At 42.6% G+C, this 17,722-nt stretch overlaps 2 protein-coding genes across 6 annotated transcripts in view; one reads left to right on the top strand and one right to left on the bottom strand.

Moving 5' to 3' along the window:
- IKZF5 (IKAROS family zinc finger 5) overlaps positions 1 to 5,541 on the bottom strand; it is a 38,194-nt gene extending 32,653 nt beyond the window's left edge. For 3 of the 5 annotated variants that reach the window (XR_011462731.1, XM_070363336.1, XM_070363337.1), the window contains exon 1: positions 5,409 to 5,541. The gene's annotated coding sequence lies outside the window, so the exon portion shown is untranslated. Of the gene's footprint in view, positions 1 to 3,755; positions 3,879 to 5,408 lie in introns of all 5 variants that reach the window. The other 2 variants (XM_070363335.1, XM_005895085.2) reach the window with 2 other exon arrangements.
- Positions 5,542 to 5,590: 49 nt separating this feature from the next.
- ACADSB (acyl-CoA dehydrogenase short/branched chain) overlaps positions 5,591 to 17,722 on the top strand; it is a 52,201-nt gene continuing 40,069 nt past the window's right edge. The window contains exon 1 of the mRNA XM_005895084.3: positions 5,591 to 5,770. Coding sequence (XP_005895146.2) covers positions 5,729 to 5,770 — 42 coding nt within the window. The 5' untranslated portion in view covers positions 5,591 to 5,728. The remainder of the gene's footprint in view (positions 5,771 to 17,722) is intronic.

Raw genomic sequence — 17,722 nt, 5'->3', positions numbered from 1 at the left:
ACAATGAAAAAGATCATCAAGAATAAAATTAAAAAATATAATAATAATAATAATAATAATAATGATCTGTAATAGGGACTTCCCTGGCCGTCCAGTGGTTAAAACTCCACACTTCCACAGCAGGGGGCATGGGTTAGATCCCTGATTAGGCAACTAAGATCCTCCAGGCTGCACAGTGTAGCCAAAAAAATAAAAATAATCTATAAGAAGATGGACAGGGAAGCCTGGTGTGCTGCAGTCCATGGGGTAGCAAAGAACTGTACATCACCGAGCGACTGAAATGATAAGATTATATCTCAATAAACCTGAAAAACACACCTCAAAATATACAGGGATGGGGAGAAACATAAAAATGTACATAAAAAGCTAAGAAATAATAGCAGATAAAGATGCAGAATAAATTCCAAAATGATAGAGAAAAATAAAGAGAAATGCTTTTTAAAGAAATAATCAAGAAATTTCCAGAATTAAAGATTTCTTTCATTTCAATCTGAAAGGGAGCAGAGTGCAAAATAGAACATGTAATAAAATAACACTTAGACACATTATTGTGAAATTTTAAAACCTCAAAGACAAAGGGAGTAATAGGAAATTTCTAGTGAGAAAAGACTGCCAACCCACATAGAAAAACAGAGTAGCAGCACTGGGTACAAAGAAACAACAAACTTCCTCAAGCTGCTAAAGGCTAACTTCCGAAAATCTACATCACAACTAAGGGAGAAAATTTAGATGCATTCCCCCTAGAATCAAGAACGCAAGAATGTCTGCTATTACTACTGCCAGTCAACACAGGTAAAGGCTCCCCACCCAAAAAAAATAGAAAAGAATAAGATCTGGGAAATTGTTTTTTTTAAATATAAAAGCTGTTAAGGCCCTACAGATTGTGTTCTAATTATAAAGGCTGTGGTTTAGAAAGAAATCCTCCTGTTTCATTTCAACTTAGCATCACTTTTTGCCAATCACTTCATATAAAAACCGATGTTTCCACTGGAAAGTATCTGAATATACTTCTTAAACAAGCAAGATAAATTTTACCAAATCCTGATTAGAAAGCATAACACTGCTAAACTACACACGACAAGGCAGGGGGGAAAATGCACAAGACTGCAGGGAAAAAATGCAGGACATTTTTATACATGCGTCTCAAGTTTTAAGAACACAAATGAGCCTAATCACAGAGGATGGCTGGCATATTCTGACAGTCCTGGCTATTATCACATTGTCACATTACAAATTTCACTCTGTTCCCCGCCATAAATTTGATTTTCAATCAAAATGCACGATGGACTTAAAAAAACAACCACAAAGGATGCCAATGAAAAAAGGGAAGACATTGGTCAAGAAGCAACAGTAAGAACTGGACATAGAACAACAGACTGGTTCCAAATCAGGAAAGAAGTACGTTAAGGCTGTATATTGTCACCCTGCTTATTCAACTTATATGCAGAGTACATCATGAGAAACACTGTACTGGATGAAGCGCAAGCTGGAATCAAGATTGCTGGGAGAAATATCAATAACCTCAGATATGCAGATGACACCACCCTTATGGCAGAAAGCAAAGAACTAAAGAGCCTCTTGATGAAAGTGAAAGAGGAGAGTGAAAAAGTTGGCTTTATTAAAGCTCAACATTCAGAAAACAAAGATCATGACATCTGGTCCCATTACTTCATGGCAAACAGATGGGGAAACAATGGAAACAGTCAGAGACTTTATTTTTCGGGGCTCCAAAATCACTGCGCATGGTGACTGCAGCCATGAAATTAAAAGACGCTTGCTCCGTGGAAGAAAAGTTATGACCAACCTAGACAGTATATTAAAAAGCAGAGACGTTACTTTACTAACAAAGGTCTGTCTAGTCAAAGCTATGGTTTTTCCAGTAGTCACGTATGGATGTGAGAGTTGGACTATAAAGAAAGCTGAGCGCCGAAGAATTGATGCTTTTGAACTGTGGTGTTGGAGAAGACTCTTGAGAGTCCCTTGGACTGCAAGGAGATCCAACCAGTCCATCCTAAAGGAAATCAGTCTTGAATATTCACTGGAAGGACTGATGCTGAAGCTGAAAAACTCCAATACTTTGGCCACCTGATATGAGGAACTGACTCATTTGAAAAGTCCCTGATGCTGAGAAAAGACTGAAGGCAGGAGGAGAAGGGGATGACAGAGGATGAGATGGTTTGGATGGCATCACCAACTCAATGGACATGAGTTTGAGTAAACTCCAGGAGCTGGTAATGGACGAGGAGGCCTGGTGTGCTGCAGTCCATGGGGTTGCAAAGAGTTGGACTTGACTAAGCGACTGAACTGAACACTGTAAACTTGAGAGAAACTCTACTCTTAAGAATTTTAAATATATCGATATGGTTTATAACCACAGATATCCTGCAATGATTTAAAAACTGTCATTCCATCCCTAAGCATTTTTGTGCCCACTCGACCTACATCACCTCCTCTCACGCAGACCTGCAAGACCCCTCCCCCACGGCAGACTTGCAAGCCCTTGCGGGGTCTAGTCTATAAAACAAGCAAGTATATATGATATGCCTAAATACGAATAGAGTCTACAGTTCAAGTCAGCAGTTCTAATCACAATAATTAGAAAAAGAACAATAATTCTGAAACCACAGAAGACTTCCTGATATCGAGGGAAAAAAATTTAAGGGTTTTTGTATCCAAACCATCTTCCTATCTTTAATAAAGTACTCATTAGTCTCAGGACCGAATGTTTAATTTAAGAACTCCATAAATTAACTGGTATTTAGAGATGCAGCTAAGACAGTGTTTAAAACTTTTGCAAATGTTAACATAAAAATCTACTTTCAGAATCAGCAAACTATAATGTCCTCATTACCATACTTCATGATTATTATTTCCTATTATACAGCAAAATTCTGAGTCCTCCCTGTGATCCCTCTGATTAAAGTTAAGCTGGCATGGTATTCCACAGGTTCTAGATACATGTCTATATAGAAATTGGCTAGAATGCACCTAAATTATTTTTATGTCAACAGCTCTCCCCAACTACCCATTCAAAACTCACAATAAGGTTCTTACAAAACAACCAGAAATTACCCATGCTAGTGAAAGACAGAAGCATCTAAGAAATAAGTTTTGATATCCCAAAAGAACACAAAAACCTCTTTAAGCAAGTAACTTAAACTTTTCTCTGACCTTCTCTGGGTCCTGATATTCAAGTCCTCTGATCTCCTTCAGTCTCAAACTAAGAAAGGGAAGTTGCTCATCAAGACACCCACAAGCCCTCTTACTAGGAGCTAACGGAGGCATCATGATGCAAATTAGAAGACAATCATAAGAAAGAGAGGTAATATGAGAAGGAGAAGGGGCTCTTTAACCTACCTTCCTCCCAAACTCTATTTTTTTAATAAGCTACAGGAGGTTTTGAGAACATGATTAGGCAGCAGTAGGATCTATTTTATTTAATCTACATAAAGTAGTTGAATAACTTCCTTTTACAATAACTTAATTTGGGGTTTAGACAGCCTATATACATACAGTGACTGCAGTTCAATGAATGTATATATACTTTTATACTGATTGCTACAGAATACGTATCAAATGCTTCCTTTGTACAGAGAACATGGAACTTCAGAAATAATTGGAACACATTTCCTCTGGTTACATAACTGTCAAAAAAGCAAGTTCTTCAAAGGGAAAAGGGACATTATGAGGCTTTGAGAAATTATAAAACATAAATAAAAACACGTTGGAAGAAACAAAGATGTATGCAATCTAACCTTTTCACCCCAAATCAGTTCCTCCTTTTTCTTGCCACTCCAACATTGATGAAATGTAGAGTAATCGAAATTTACTCTGGAGACACACCAAGGGACTCCCAAAGGCCATGGAGGGAATTTCAACTAAAATTGAAAAGCCATACAGAGTTCCACAAAGAAAAATATACCACAAATCAAAACCTTTGTGACAAAAAATTAGCATACACAGGTTTAATAAGCTAATAAAATAACGTGCCAATTTTACTAGTACCAGAAAACTAAGCTAAAAGGTAAAGACCAAAGCAGCAGCTTCATTTCAGCAAAAGCTCCAACTAATCAACAAAGAGCTTCAACATGCATCAGTGTGACTATCGTTTTTTTCCCCCGCTGGTGGATTTCTTAAGATTTCATTTTTGGCAAAAATTTTGTCTAAATTAAATAATTTATTTCATTTGTTCATAGTACACTTCTAAAAGGCTCAGGCTTAGTATGGCCAAACAGCTATAACTGCATGAAAACAAGGTACTAGCCTAGCCCCACAGGGAAACATTTGCGGGAAAAGGTTTAAAAAAACAAACCCACCAGGCACGCCTAATAACGGCGTATCTGATCCCCATCTTTATTAGCCTCTATCGCAACTCAAAACACTTCGGGTTTCCTTGGGAAACTCTTGGGATCCCTGGAGGTAAAAAAAACACCAAACACCTCAATTCTCTGTAACGAACTCCCAAGATTATATTGACATACATAGTCGTGTTAAATGCACAACATAAATCAAAACTAAAGGGAATCTGTAAAACTGTTAGCTCAGATGTTTAAATAGTCATTCTAAAGAAGTCGTGTGTCTTCCAAACTGAAGTTCTTCAGAGCTCACAACTTAAACAGCCTGTACTTCTTTTCCCACTAGTCGATCCTCTTCGGACCTAAACAGCACACTGAGGGGACACTAACTGGGCCGCAGGGTTAGGGGCAGCCGGAACCGGTTTAACTTCACTTTAGATTCAGTTACCGAGCACTTAGGAGGTGGAAGGCTTGGCTACTCGCACTTCAGCCAGTTACGTTAAGATTTAAATCCTGCACGAACCTCAACAGTTCTTTGTTGCAAAATCCTCCCTACATCTCACATCTCCCCCCAAGTAGAGGGAGTGTTCAAGTAGTAGAAAAGGATCAAGACAGGACTGTCTGATAAAAGACGGGAGGTTTTAAAAGTCCTCCCAACCTGCAGCCCGCAACTGGCGTCGGGGTGGCATCCTCACCAGGATTCGGAACGCCTAGGAGACCCGCGCCTCAGCGGAGCCCCCAGGCCCAGGGACCTAGTGATGACGCGGACCTCGGGGCGCGCCCCCGCCCCCGCGACCACCTGTCAGAGCGAGAGAGGCTACTCCCTACCCAGGAGCCTCCAAGCCCCCAACTGACGGCGACCCCACCGCAGGCACCGCTCCCTCGGGGCTCCGGAGGCCCAGACACCGCACCCTCCGCGCTCCTGTCAGGAAGGTCCCGGGTCGCGACCCCAACGACCGACCGACCAACCACGCCCGCCCCTCCGCTGGGGCTGAGTTCCGGGCGGAGTCAGCCGGCCCGTCGCGAACACCCGGCTCTTTCCCCCCGCCGCTCCTCCATAACCGCTCTGCTCAGCCCTGTCACCGCCGTCCGAGCCGACGACCAGCTACTTACCGCCTGACAGTCGCACCGAGGAACCCCCACCGCCTCGTTCAACGCCGCTGCCGTCGCCGTCGCCCCCGCCGTCTTCGTCACCGCCGCCGCCATGTTTGTTGTGTCTCCGGTTCCCTTCCCGCCCCACTGCCGTGCCCAACTCTCGCGTGAGCAGAACGAAAAAGCGAAGAGAGGCTATTGTCCCTCTCGGCGTACCGTCGGGACACGGGGTCGGGTGAGTGGGCGAGGCTGTGGCTCTACCTGCCTTCAGGTGTTGGCGTGCGGCCCAAGGGCCCCACGCACGTCTTCGCGGTATCGATAGCATCTGTTTTCTAGCACTGATGGAGCGAGCTACTGTTCGGCTGCTGCGCGGCGGCGCGCTGGTGAGTGCGTTCGAGGCCGGCTTCTTGGGGAGGTCCCAGATGACCTTGGCAGCGGCAGAGGGGTCTTTTCCAACAGGACTGGGGTGGTGTATGCCCCGTCCCTGTCCTGTACCAGCTGTTCCCTCCCTCCGCCAGGTCTGTCCCAAGACCCGTTACCGCGGGCGGGCCACGACCCCGACCTGTTTCCAGGCCTCTGGTCCAACAGACCTCAGTTTCCGTAAGGAAGGCTGGGAGTAGCAGCTGGGGAGAAGTAGGCGAGGGGCTGGTCTACAAGCTTCTTTGGAGGAGCAGTCAACCTTGCGTGGGGTCGGAGAGACAACAGCTGCAAGGAAGCTTTTGCAGGTCACTGGGTCCTGAGAATCTTTGGAGGCATTTTGCAGAGATGTCACTTATCTGATGCCGGCTTTTCCCAATACATTTTCACCGCCTACCCTTACCCCCTAAAAAGATTGTTGAAGTGTGAGCAGCCTCATTCTGCGCAGTGTTCACGCCGGTCCTCTGTAACGCGGCCCTGCTCCAGAGTTAGAAAGGGACCTCGGAGTTGGTGGGCCTCACCGGCCAGAAGGAGAATTTCCTCTGCCCTTTAACCCTGCTGGGACGCGAGCATCTTGCACGGGTAGGCTCACCGTGGCATCGTGACACAGGGGAACCTTTTCCTATCCCTCTCCCTAGAAAGGGAACTGAAACCTACCTCTCAGGAGTTGTACCGAACTCCGCTTTCCAGACCTCCAAAAACTGTAGACTCTTGCGTCGGGTTCTCATCACATTGAACCTTCAGCCCTTAAGATGCGCTTTCCAGAACTATCCCAATGCACTCCCGTTTGTTGGTGCACTTTATGGGAACTTTCCCACTGCTGGCTGTTTGCTTTTTATACTTATTTGCTTTTGTCTTTAGTGAGTTATAGGCCCTCTGCTGTTTCAGTCTGATACCCAGAGGCAAGGCCTTTTGTTTCATTAGAGATAATTAATGTTTGGCTCTGTTACAGGCTTGGGGTATTAAGGAAATTAGTAAAATCACATTAGTGTGTTGTCACAAAGAACTATGTTTTTTTGGTTATTGTTTAATACCATTTTATAACCACTGTGTAATACTTTAGCAAAGAAAGGCCACTGTAATTCACAATTTGAGCCTCTTTCATGCTCTAGAGCCAACATTTATTGATCACATACTATGTGGCAGCCATGTGCTTGGTGCTTTACCTGTATCATTTAATTCTCACAACCATTCTAAAAATTAGTTTATAATCTTTCAGAAGCAGAGGCTCACACTAAAAAAGGTTAAGTGACTTGACTTGCTAAAGTCTATTAACTAGAAAATGGTAGAGCTGGTGTTCTAACTGGTCTGTGTCTTGCCACTCACACTGTTCACTGAACCCAGAGTAGATAAGGCAAGACCAGGGAAGCTGGAAGAAGACTGAAGGAGCTGCGGGGACTGCAGACATGTTTATTCTCTGATCAGTGGCAGCAGCAGCAAGGAGTCTTCAAAGACTACTTACTGATGTACTAAGACAGACAAAGTGGCCCATGGCCAAGGGGGCGGACAGGCCCAGTGCTACCAAGGTCAGAATATCATTGTTTACAGAACATAAGGTGTGAGACCATGAGAGTGGGACAGGAGAGCCTGACCAACTCCATGTTGTCAGTTAATTTCTCCACAGTCTGTTTCTAAACTTAACCTTCCTGCACCAATGCCTCCTCTTCCTCAGATATCAAAAGCCTATTGTTTGGATTTGTTATTGTGGCCTTTGGAGCTCTTTGGGCTTCCCTTGTGGCTCAGCTGATAAAGAATCTGCCTGCAATGCAGGAGTCCTGGGTTTGATTCCTGGCTTGGGAAGATAACCTGGAGAAGAGATAGGCTACCCACTCCAGTATTCTGGCCTGGAGGATGCCATGGCCTGTATAGTCCATGGACTCGCAAAGAGTCAAGACTTTCACTTTCACTTGTAGGTCTGTTACATAAGTTAGCAAAAGCTGATGGACAGGATGTTGCCTGTAGCAGAGTGGGTTAGAACGTGGGTTCCGTAGACTGATAGCTCAGGTCATGGGCAGCTTATTTAACCACTTTGGGTCTCAGTTTCTTGACCTGTAAAATGGGGAGAATAACAGTACTTATACAGTGGGATCATTGTGAAGATTAAATTAATTCATATGTAGGTGTGAGTGAAGCACTTGGAACAGTGCCCAGCATAGAGTCGGCTCTCTTTAAGTGTTAGCTTATTATTGCCTTGCATGAATTATTGCCAGTGCTAAAATAAATAGTTCAGAGAGATGTGCTTACAGGAGGTGGGGGTTGACATGAGCACCAAAAAAAGGGATATCTTAGGTTTAAGTAAAGCTCAGAGGGGTGAAGCTTCCAGACCAAGGAGATGTATTAACAAAGGTGTGGAGGTTGGAATGAGGAGTAATTGTGCCAGGATAGCTGATGTCGTGCTTGCAGAAGGATGGAACGAATTCAGCTGGCAAGACTCTACCATGTTCAGAGGTTATGTCTGTCTGTACTTGTTCCTATAGCAGTGAATATAGCCCAAACAGCATTGCCCACAGTCACAGACAACAGCCTTTTTTGTTTACACAGCATTTATAATGCTATTACTCATCAGTACAAAAAGGACGGTATTTCTTTGCAATTTGTTTACCACCCTCGTTTCTCTCTGGTGCCCCAAAGGCTAACCATAAAGATCTTCTCTGGCAGCCATAAGATTCTTTCTCCTTTCGCTTACAATCCTTGAGTACTAACCCTATCTTAGACTCCCGTTGAGATGGAGAAATTACACGTTTTCTAAATGGAGTGGCTTAGTGATGGGCAAAGATTGGGATGTTTGGAGGAAAAGTGATTTAGGGGGAACAGAGGGAAAATAATGCTCTGCTAGACTTTCAATTTTAAAAAATGTCAGTGAAACGTATCTCTGGAGAGTTTGGGAAGCTGGGCAGGATGAGGATCTGGAAATCAGAAAAATAAGAACTAAAGAAGTAGGTATTAGCCGAAGTCACAGATGAGCATGGGACATCTGAGGGCCTGAAGCTCCAGAGAGCACAAGTCTGTGCCTCTTGGGGTACATTACAATCCATTCTGGGTGAATGTTGCAGAAAGGCAAAGCAAAAGAAGATTAAATGTAGGATATCCGAGGAGGCTTTGTGGCAAATGTACTTTATTCAGAACTGGAACAAAAGAAGGAGAGGGCTATTTCAAGTCCTTTCGTAAGAGCAGAAGTACAAGCAGAGATTGTGCCACGTAAAACAACCTAAGGAAAGCAAAGGCAAATGTTTTTTGAGAAGTTCCAAATACAGCCCCCTAACCCAGGGTAAATTTATGATGCTGGATTGAAAATTTATGATGCTGGATTAAAAACCTTGGTTCACTGAACCATGAATAACTGCTCGAGGCACTAGCACTGTCATCATTGCTTTGGCAGCCACCTGGCCCCTGCTGGCACTGGACTGTGCCACGCCTGTTCTGCAACTTAGCTGTGCTAACTCCGTTCTTTGTTTTATCTGCTACCAGCCTGGTTTCCCTGAAGAGGAGGAAGGGTCAAAGAAACTCCCAGCTCCCAGAAGGTATTGGAGCCAAGTTAATTGCACAATTGAAAAACCAGATTCATTAATAATTCCTTCTTTTAAGATTCCTTTGGAAATAAAGGGAAGTTAATCTCTGCTTTCATTTGTTTTTCCTTATTTATTTATTTATTTGTTTTTAAATATAAGTTTATTTATTTTAATTGGAGGCTAATTACTTTACAATATTGTATTGATTTTGCCATACATCAACTTGAATCCGCCATGGGTGTACACATGTTCCCCATCCTGAACCCCCCTCCCTCCCCATACCATGCCTCAGGGTCATCCCAGTGCACCAGCCCCAAGCATCCAGTATCATGCATCGAACCTGGACTGGCGATTCATTTCATATATGATATTATACATGTTTCAATGCCATTCTCCCAAATCATCCCACCCTCTCCCTCTCCCACAGAGTCCAAAAGACTGTTCAATACATCTGTGTCTCTTTTGCTGTCTCACATACAGGGTTATCGTTACCATCTTTCTAAATTCCATATATATGCGTTAGTATACTGTATTGGTGTTTTTCTTGCTGGCTTACTTCACTCTGTATAATAGGCTCCAGTTTCATCCACCTCATTAGAACTGATTCAAATGTATTCTTTTTAATGGCTGAGTAATACTCCATTGTGTATATGTACCACAGCTTTCTTATCCATTCATCTGCTGACGGACATCTAGGTTGCTTCCATGTCCTGGCTATTATAAACAGTGCTGCAGTGAACGTTGGGGTACACGTGTCTGTCCCGCTGCTGGGCATACACACGGAGGAAACCAGAATTGAAAGAGACACTTTCATTTTTGTGCACTGGTGGTTTGGGAAGGAGAACGTGCTGACTTGCAAAGGTTACACAGAAGGCAAACAGGTCTCCTTTATGCTGGTTCCTGGCACTGTACTCTGTCTTGGTTGATTTAGCCCACTCTTGAGGCAGTCTGCTGTTCTTCTAGAAGGTGGTGGCATTGTTAGGAACTACTAGTGACTGGAATGAAGAGCTAGAGAGTAATGGAAGGGAGAGATTACATGTTCAGTAGTTTTGGGGAACACCTTAGAAGAGAAGCTACTGTTTGGAGAGAAAGCATGCAGGGATTCAAGAGATTCTGTTGCTAAAGTTTTGGCTCGAGCATATTAAAACAGAAAAAGGACCAGCTTTAAAACCTACAATGAGGTATGCAGTACTTATGTCAGATCTTTAATGGCTATCCTATGTTTAGTCAGAATTGACTAGGAGCTGTATCTTCCAAATCTAAATTCTGTGTTAATTGACCTATCAATCTATAGAACTGTTTATATGCCATATTACGCCTTTATCCTCTCATGGAGCATAAAAACCTCAGAAAATTACAGTTCTCATCTTGATTAGGTTAATTAACCTAAAGCAGTAACAAGAAATGAACATAATTAAGCGCATGCATGCGTGCTAAGTCGCTTCTGTCATGTCTGACTGTGTGACCCCATTAACTGTTATAGCTCGCCAGGCTCCTCTGTCCATGGGGTGATTCAGGCAAGAATACTGGAGTGGATTACTGTGCCCTCCTCCAGGGATCTTCCTGACCCAGGGATCGAAGTTTCATCTCCTACATTGCAAGTGGATTCTTCACCCCTGAGCCACCTGAGAAGCCCATAATTAAGCAAACTGACATTTAATCTTGTATGTATTATCGAATCTTGTATGTATTATCTTGGTATGAAGGACCTTCCTCCTCTTCTTCTATTTCCTTTTTGGAGTAACTCATATATATTTTCAAGAGGAAATGGCAGCCCACTCCAGTATTCTTCTGGAAAATGCCATGGACAGAGAATCCTGGTGGGCTACAGTCCATGGGGTCCCAGAGTTGGTCAGGACAGAGCAACTAACACTTTCACTTTGCTTTCACTTTGAAACTGTTTTTCACCTTAGCCCTACCATTGTCCATTCTTCCCAGCAGGGTACGGGAGATCCTGTTTCTCCTCCTTGCCAGCAGTTGGAGTTCTCAGTAGATTGTTTTAGTATAGCCATTCTGATAGGTGTGTAATTATATCCCACTGTGTTAATATACTTTTAAAGTAATTCTTTCAGTTCAGCTCAGTTCAGTTCCTCAGTCGAGTCTGACTCTTTGCGACCCCATGAACCAGAGCATGCCAGGCCTCTCTGTCCATCACCAACTCCCAGAGTTTACCCAAACTCATGTCCATTGAGTCGCTGATGCCATCTAACCATCTCATCCTCTGTTGTCCCCTTCTCCTCCTGCATTCGATCTTTCCAACATCAGGGTCTTTTCAAATGAGTCAGCTCTTCGCGTCAGGTAGCCAAAATACTGGAGTTTCAGCTTCAACATTAGTCCTTCCAATGAAGACCCAGGACTGATCTCCTTTAGGATGGACTGGTTGGATCTCCTTGCAGTCCAAGGGACTCTTGAGAGTCTTCTCCAACACCACAGTTCAAAAGCATCAATTCTTCGGTGCTCAGCTTTCTTTACAGTCCAACTCTCACGTCCATACATGACCATTGGAAAAACCATAGCCTTGACTAGATGGACCTTTGTTGACAAAGTAATGTCTCTGCTTTTTAATACGCTGTCTAGGTTGGTCATAACTTTCCTTCCAAGGAGTAAATATCTTTTAATTTCATGTCTGCAGTCACCATCTGCAGTGATTTTGGAGCTCAGAAAAATAAAGTCAGCCACTGTTTCCACTGTTTCCCAATCTACTGAAGAAAGTAGGGAAAACCACTAGACCATTCAGGTATGACCTAAATCAAATCCCTTATGATTATACAGTGGAAGTGAGAAATAGATTTAAGGGCCTAGATCTGATAGATAGAGTGCCTGATGAACTATGGAATGAGGTTCGTGTCATTGTACAGGAGACAGGGATCAAGACCATTCCCATAGAAAAGAAATGCAAAAAAGCAAAATGGCTGTCTGGGGAGGACTTACAAATAGCTGTGAAAAGAAGAAAAGCGAAAAGCAAAGGAGAAAAGGAAAGATATAAACATCTGAATGCAGAGTTCCAAAGAAGAGCAAGAAGAGATAAGAAAGCCTTCCTCAGCAATCAATGCAGAGAAATAGAGGAAAACAACAGAATGGGAAAGACTAGGGATCTCTTCAAGAAAATTAGAGATACCAAGGGAATATTTCATGCAAAGATGAGCTCGATAAAAGACAGAAATGGTATGGACCTAACAGAAGCAGAAGATATTAAGAAGAGAGGGCAAGAATACACAGAAGAACTGTACAAAAAAGATCTTCACGACCCAGATAATCACGGTATGATCACTCACCTAGAGCCAGACATCCTGGAATGTGAAGTCAAGTGGGCCTTAGAAAGCATCACTACGAACAAAGCTAGTGGAGGTGATGGAATTCCAATTGAGCTATTCCAAATCCTGAAAGATGATGCTGTGAAAGTGCTGCACTCAATATGTCAGCGAATTTGGAAAACTCAGCAGTGGCCACAGGACTGGAAAAGGTCAGTTTTCATTCCAATCCCAAAGAAAGGCAATGCCAAAGAATGCTCAAACTACTGCACAATTGCACTCGTCTCACATGCTAATAAAGTAATGCTCAAAATTCTCCAAGCCAGGCTTCAGCGATATGTGAACCGTGAACTTCCAGATGTTCAAGCTGGTTTTAGAAAAGGCAGAGGAACCAGAGATCAAATTGCCAACATCTGCTGGATCATTGAAAAAGCAAGAGAGTTCCAGAAAAACATCTATTTCTGCTTTATGGACTATGCCAAAGCCTTTGACTGTGTGGATCACAGCAAACTGTGGCAAATTCTGAAAGAGATGGGCATACCAGACCACCTGATCTGCCTCTTGAGAAATTTGTATGCAAGTCAGGAAGCAACAGGTAGAACTGGACATGGAACAACAGACTGGTTCCAAATAGGAAAAGGAGTACATCAAGGCTGTATATTGTCACCCTGCTTATTTAACTTCTGTAAAGAGTACCTCATGAGAAACACTGGGCTGGAAGAAGCACAAACTGGAATCAAGATTGCCGGGAGAAATATCAATAACCTCATATATGCAAATGACACCACCCTTATGGCAGAAAGTGAAGAGGAACTCAAAAGCCTCTTGATGAAAGTGAAAGTGGAGAGTGAAAAAGTTGGCCTAAAGCTCAACATTCAGAAAACAAAGATCATGGCATCCGGTCCCACCACTTCATGGGAAATAGATGGGGAAACAGTGGAAACAGTATCAGACTTTATTTTTCTGGGCTCCAAAATCACTACAGATGGTGACTGCAGCCATGAAATTAAAAGACGCTTACTCCTTGGAAGGAAAGTTATGACCAACCTAGATAGCATGTTCAAAAGCAGAGACTTTACTTTGCCAACAAAGGTTCGTCTAGTCAAGGCTATGGTTTTTCCTGTGGTCATATATGGATGTGAGAGTTGGACTGTGAAGAAGGCTGGGCGCCGAAGAATTGATGCTTTTGAACTGTGGTGTTGGAGAAGACGCTTGAGAGTCCCTTGGACTGCAAGGAGATCCAACCAGTCCATTCTGAAGGAGATCAGCCCTGGGATTTCTTTGAAAGGAATGATGCCAAAACTGAAACTCCAGTACTTTGGCCACCTCATGTGAAGAGTTGACTCATTGGAAAAGACTCTGATGCTGGGAGGGATTGGGGGCAGGAGGAGAAGGGGACGACAGAGGATGAGATGGCTGGATGGCATCACTGACTCGATGGACGTGAGTCTCAGTGAACTCCAGGAGTTGGTGATGGACAGGGGGGCCTGGCGTGCTGGCGATTCATGGGGTCGCAAAGAGTTGGACACGACTGAGCGACTGATCTGACCTGAATGGGACTGGGTGCCATGATTGTAGTTTTCTGAATGTTGAGCTTTAAGCCAACTTTTTCACTCTCCTCTTTCACTTTGAAGAGGCTCTTTAGTTCTTCTTCACTTTCTGTCATGAGGGTGGTGTCATCTGCATATCTGAGGTTACTGATACTTCTCCCAGCAATCTTGATTCCAGCTTGTGCTTCCTCCAGCCCAGTGTTTCTCATGACGTATTCTGCACATGAGTTAAATAAGCAGGGTGACAATATACAGCCTTGATGTACTCCTTTCCAATTTGGAATGAGTCTGTTGTTCCATGTCCAGTTCTACCTGTTGCTTCCTGACCTACATACAGATTTCTTAAGAGGCAGGTCAGGTGGTCTGGTATGCCCATCTCTTTCAGAATTTGCCACAGTTTGCTGTGATCCACACAGTCAAAGGCTTTGGCATAGTCCATAAAGCAGAAATAGATGTTTTTCTGGAACTCTCTTGCTTTTTCAATGATCCAGCAGATGTTGGCAATTTGATCTCTGGTTCCTCTGCCTTCTCTAAAACCAGCTTGAACATCAGGAAGTTCACGGTTCACATATTGCTGAAGCCTGGCTTGGAGAATTTTGAGCATTACTTTACTAGCATGTGAGACGAGTGCAATTGTGTGGTAGTTTGAGCATTCTTTGGCATTGCCTTTCTTTGGGATTGGAATGAAAACTGACCTTTTCCAGTCCTGTGGCCACTGCTGAGTTTTCCAAATTTGCTGACATATTGAGTGCAGCACTTTCACAGCATCATGTTTTAGGATTTGGAATAGCTCAACTGGAATTCCATCATCTCCACCAGCTTTGTTCATAGTGATGCTTCCTAAGGCCTACTTGACTTCACATTCCAGGATGTCTGGCTCTAGGTGAGTGATCACACCATCGTGTGCAGACTTATAAATGAAGACAAGTATAAGAACAGTATGACACAAGTTTTTTTTTTTTTTTTTAACTTATGAGAGGCATACAGAGACCTAAACATTGGCCTACCAGCTGTTTTAGCAAGATGCTAGGGACATAGGAACCATGACATATTTGCTAATGGGAGGGAGAATGGTTTAACTGCTGCGAAGCACAATTAGGGAAAATTTATCAGTATTTTGAGTTTATTTTGCCCTTTGCTAGAGAATTCTTAGGCTGCAGGTAGAAATAAAATGCACAGATGTGAAATTATGTAGATCAAAAGTTACTCTTTGCAGCATCATTTAAAGAAACTTTACTTTGAAATATATAATTAGATTCACAGAAAGTTAAATAAACACAGATAGTAGAGACAGAGATTCCCTTGTCCATCACTCTTTGATTCTCCGATAGTTACATCTCAGTAGGAGAAACCTATATGCAGGTCAGGAAGCAACAGTTAGAACTGGACATGGAACAACAGACTGGTTCCAAATAGGAAAAGGAGTACGTCAAGGCTGTATATTGTCACCCTGCTTATTTAACTTATATGTAGAGTACATCATGAGAAACACTGGACTGGAAGAAGCACAAGCTGGAATCAAGATTGCTGGGAGAAATATCAATAACCTCAGATATGCAGTTGACACCACCCTTATGGCAGAAAGTGAAAAGGAACTAAAAAGCTTCTTGATGAAAGTGAAAGTGGAGAGTGAAAAAGTTGGCTTAAAGCTCAACATTCAGAAAACAAAGATCATGGCATCTGGTCCCATCACTTCATGGGAAATAGATGGGGAAACAGTGTCAGACTTTATTCTTTTGGGCTCCAAAATCACTGCACATGGTGATTGCTGCCATGAAATTAAAAGACACCTACTCCTTGGAAGGAAAGTTATGATCAACCTAGACAGCATATTAAAAAGCAGAGACATTACTTTGCCAACAAAGTTCTGTCTAGTCAAGGCTGTGGTTTTTCCAGTGGTCATGTATGGATGTGAGAGTTGGACTGTGAAGAAAGCTGAGCACCAAAGAATTGATGCTTTTGAACTGTGGTATTGGAGAAGACTCTCGAGAGTCCCTTGGACTGGAGGGGATCCAACCAGTCCATCCTAAAGGAGATCAGTCCTGGGTGTTCATTGGAAGGACTGATGCTGAAGCTGAAACTCCAGTACTTTGGCCACCTGATGCAAAGAGTTGACTCATTGATGGCATCACCAACTCGATGGGTATGAGTTTGAGTAAACTCCAGGAGATGGTGATGGACAGGGAAGACTGGTGTGTTCATGGGGTCACAGAGTCAGACACGACTGAGCGACTGAACTGAGTACAGTTATTGAAACCAGAAAATTGATATTATTGTAATAACAAGGAAATAACAACCCACCAAAGTGGTATGAAAATTACTCTAACCCTAAACCATTTGACCATTCAGCAGCCTCAAGAGCAGTATCTATATTTAAACAGCCTCCTAATAGTAGCTGTGCAGATATAAACAAACTTTCTTTTCTCTTGTAAATCTATTGTCAGTTATTTTCCAGCGCCCCGACCCCAACCCCTACCATTAGAACCCAAAGGGGTCATCCCAATCAAAGATAAGGTGTCTATATGGGCGTGGATTTATCTCTGGGCTTTCTATTTTGTTCCATTGATCAATATTTCTGTCTTTGTGCCAGTAGCATACTGTCTTGATGACTGTGGCTTTGTAGTAGAGCCTGAAGTCAGGTAGGTTGATTCCTCCAGTTCCATTCTTCTTTCTCAAGATAGCTTTGGCTATTCGAGGTTTTTTGTATTTCCATACAAATTGTGAAATTATTTGTTCTAGCTCTGTGAAAAATACCGTTGGTAGCTTGATAAGGATTGCATTGAATCTATAAATGCGACCCAGAGGGATGGTATGGGGAGGAAGGAGGAGGGTTCAGGATGGGGAACACGTGTATACCTGTGGCAGATTCATTTCAATATATGGCAAAACCAATACAATATTGTGAAGTTAAAAAATAAAATTTAAAAAAATTTAAAAAAAAATGAAAACTAAACAAAACAAAAAGGAAGCATACTCAGAAGAAATCACTCCCTTCTTTACACTTTGTATCTTGTGCACATTTTACCATAGCACTTGCAATATTCCAAAGACGTACAGTGATTGTTGATATATAATAAATATTCAATAAATATTCTTTGAAGAAAAGACTTGGAGAAAGAAAAGCATTCAAGCAAGGGTAGAATAGTCTACTAAAAATTAGTTCTTCTAAACACACAAGAGCTCCCTAGACAATGGGTAAGACATTTGTTCTTAATTGAGAGGAAGGGTATGAAGACAAAGGGATGTAAGATTATGCCTTCTGTCATTAAGAAGACTGACTTAGATTAGGGAGCTATGATTAAAAGTTTAAAAATGAAAAAAAAAAAAAAGAACCCAAAGGGGTAGAGAAGTTCTCTTCCAAAAAAGTATGTACATATATTTCTGTGATATTTTATCTCTTGCAGATTTGTATAACCAAGTCCACAGTCAAGGTACAGATGGACACATTCACAGCAAAGAACTTCCTTGGTGCAGCATTACTTATGAAAACAAAGGGAATTATGTTACATGTTAGAAACCTCTCTAGTATATATTGCTACTTGGGGTTGGGAGAAACCAGAATAGGGTACATAGTGTGCTCGGGGTACATAGTGTGCTCTCTTTTAGAA

The sequence above is a fragment of the Bos mutus genome, chromosome 26 (genome assembly GCF_027580195.1).
Source record: "Bos mutus isolate GX-2022 chromosome 26, NWIPB_WYAK_1.1, whole genome shotgun sequence".
In the NCBI taxonomy this organism is placed as follows: Eukaryota; Metazoa; Chordata; class Mammalia; order Artiodactyla; family Bovidae; genus Bos; species Bos mutus.
The sequence above is the reverse complement of the archived record's forward strand: the minus strand, read 5'-3'. Positions and strand labels throughout refer to the sequence as shown.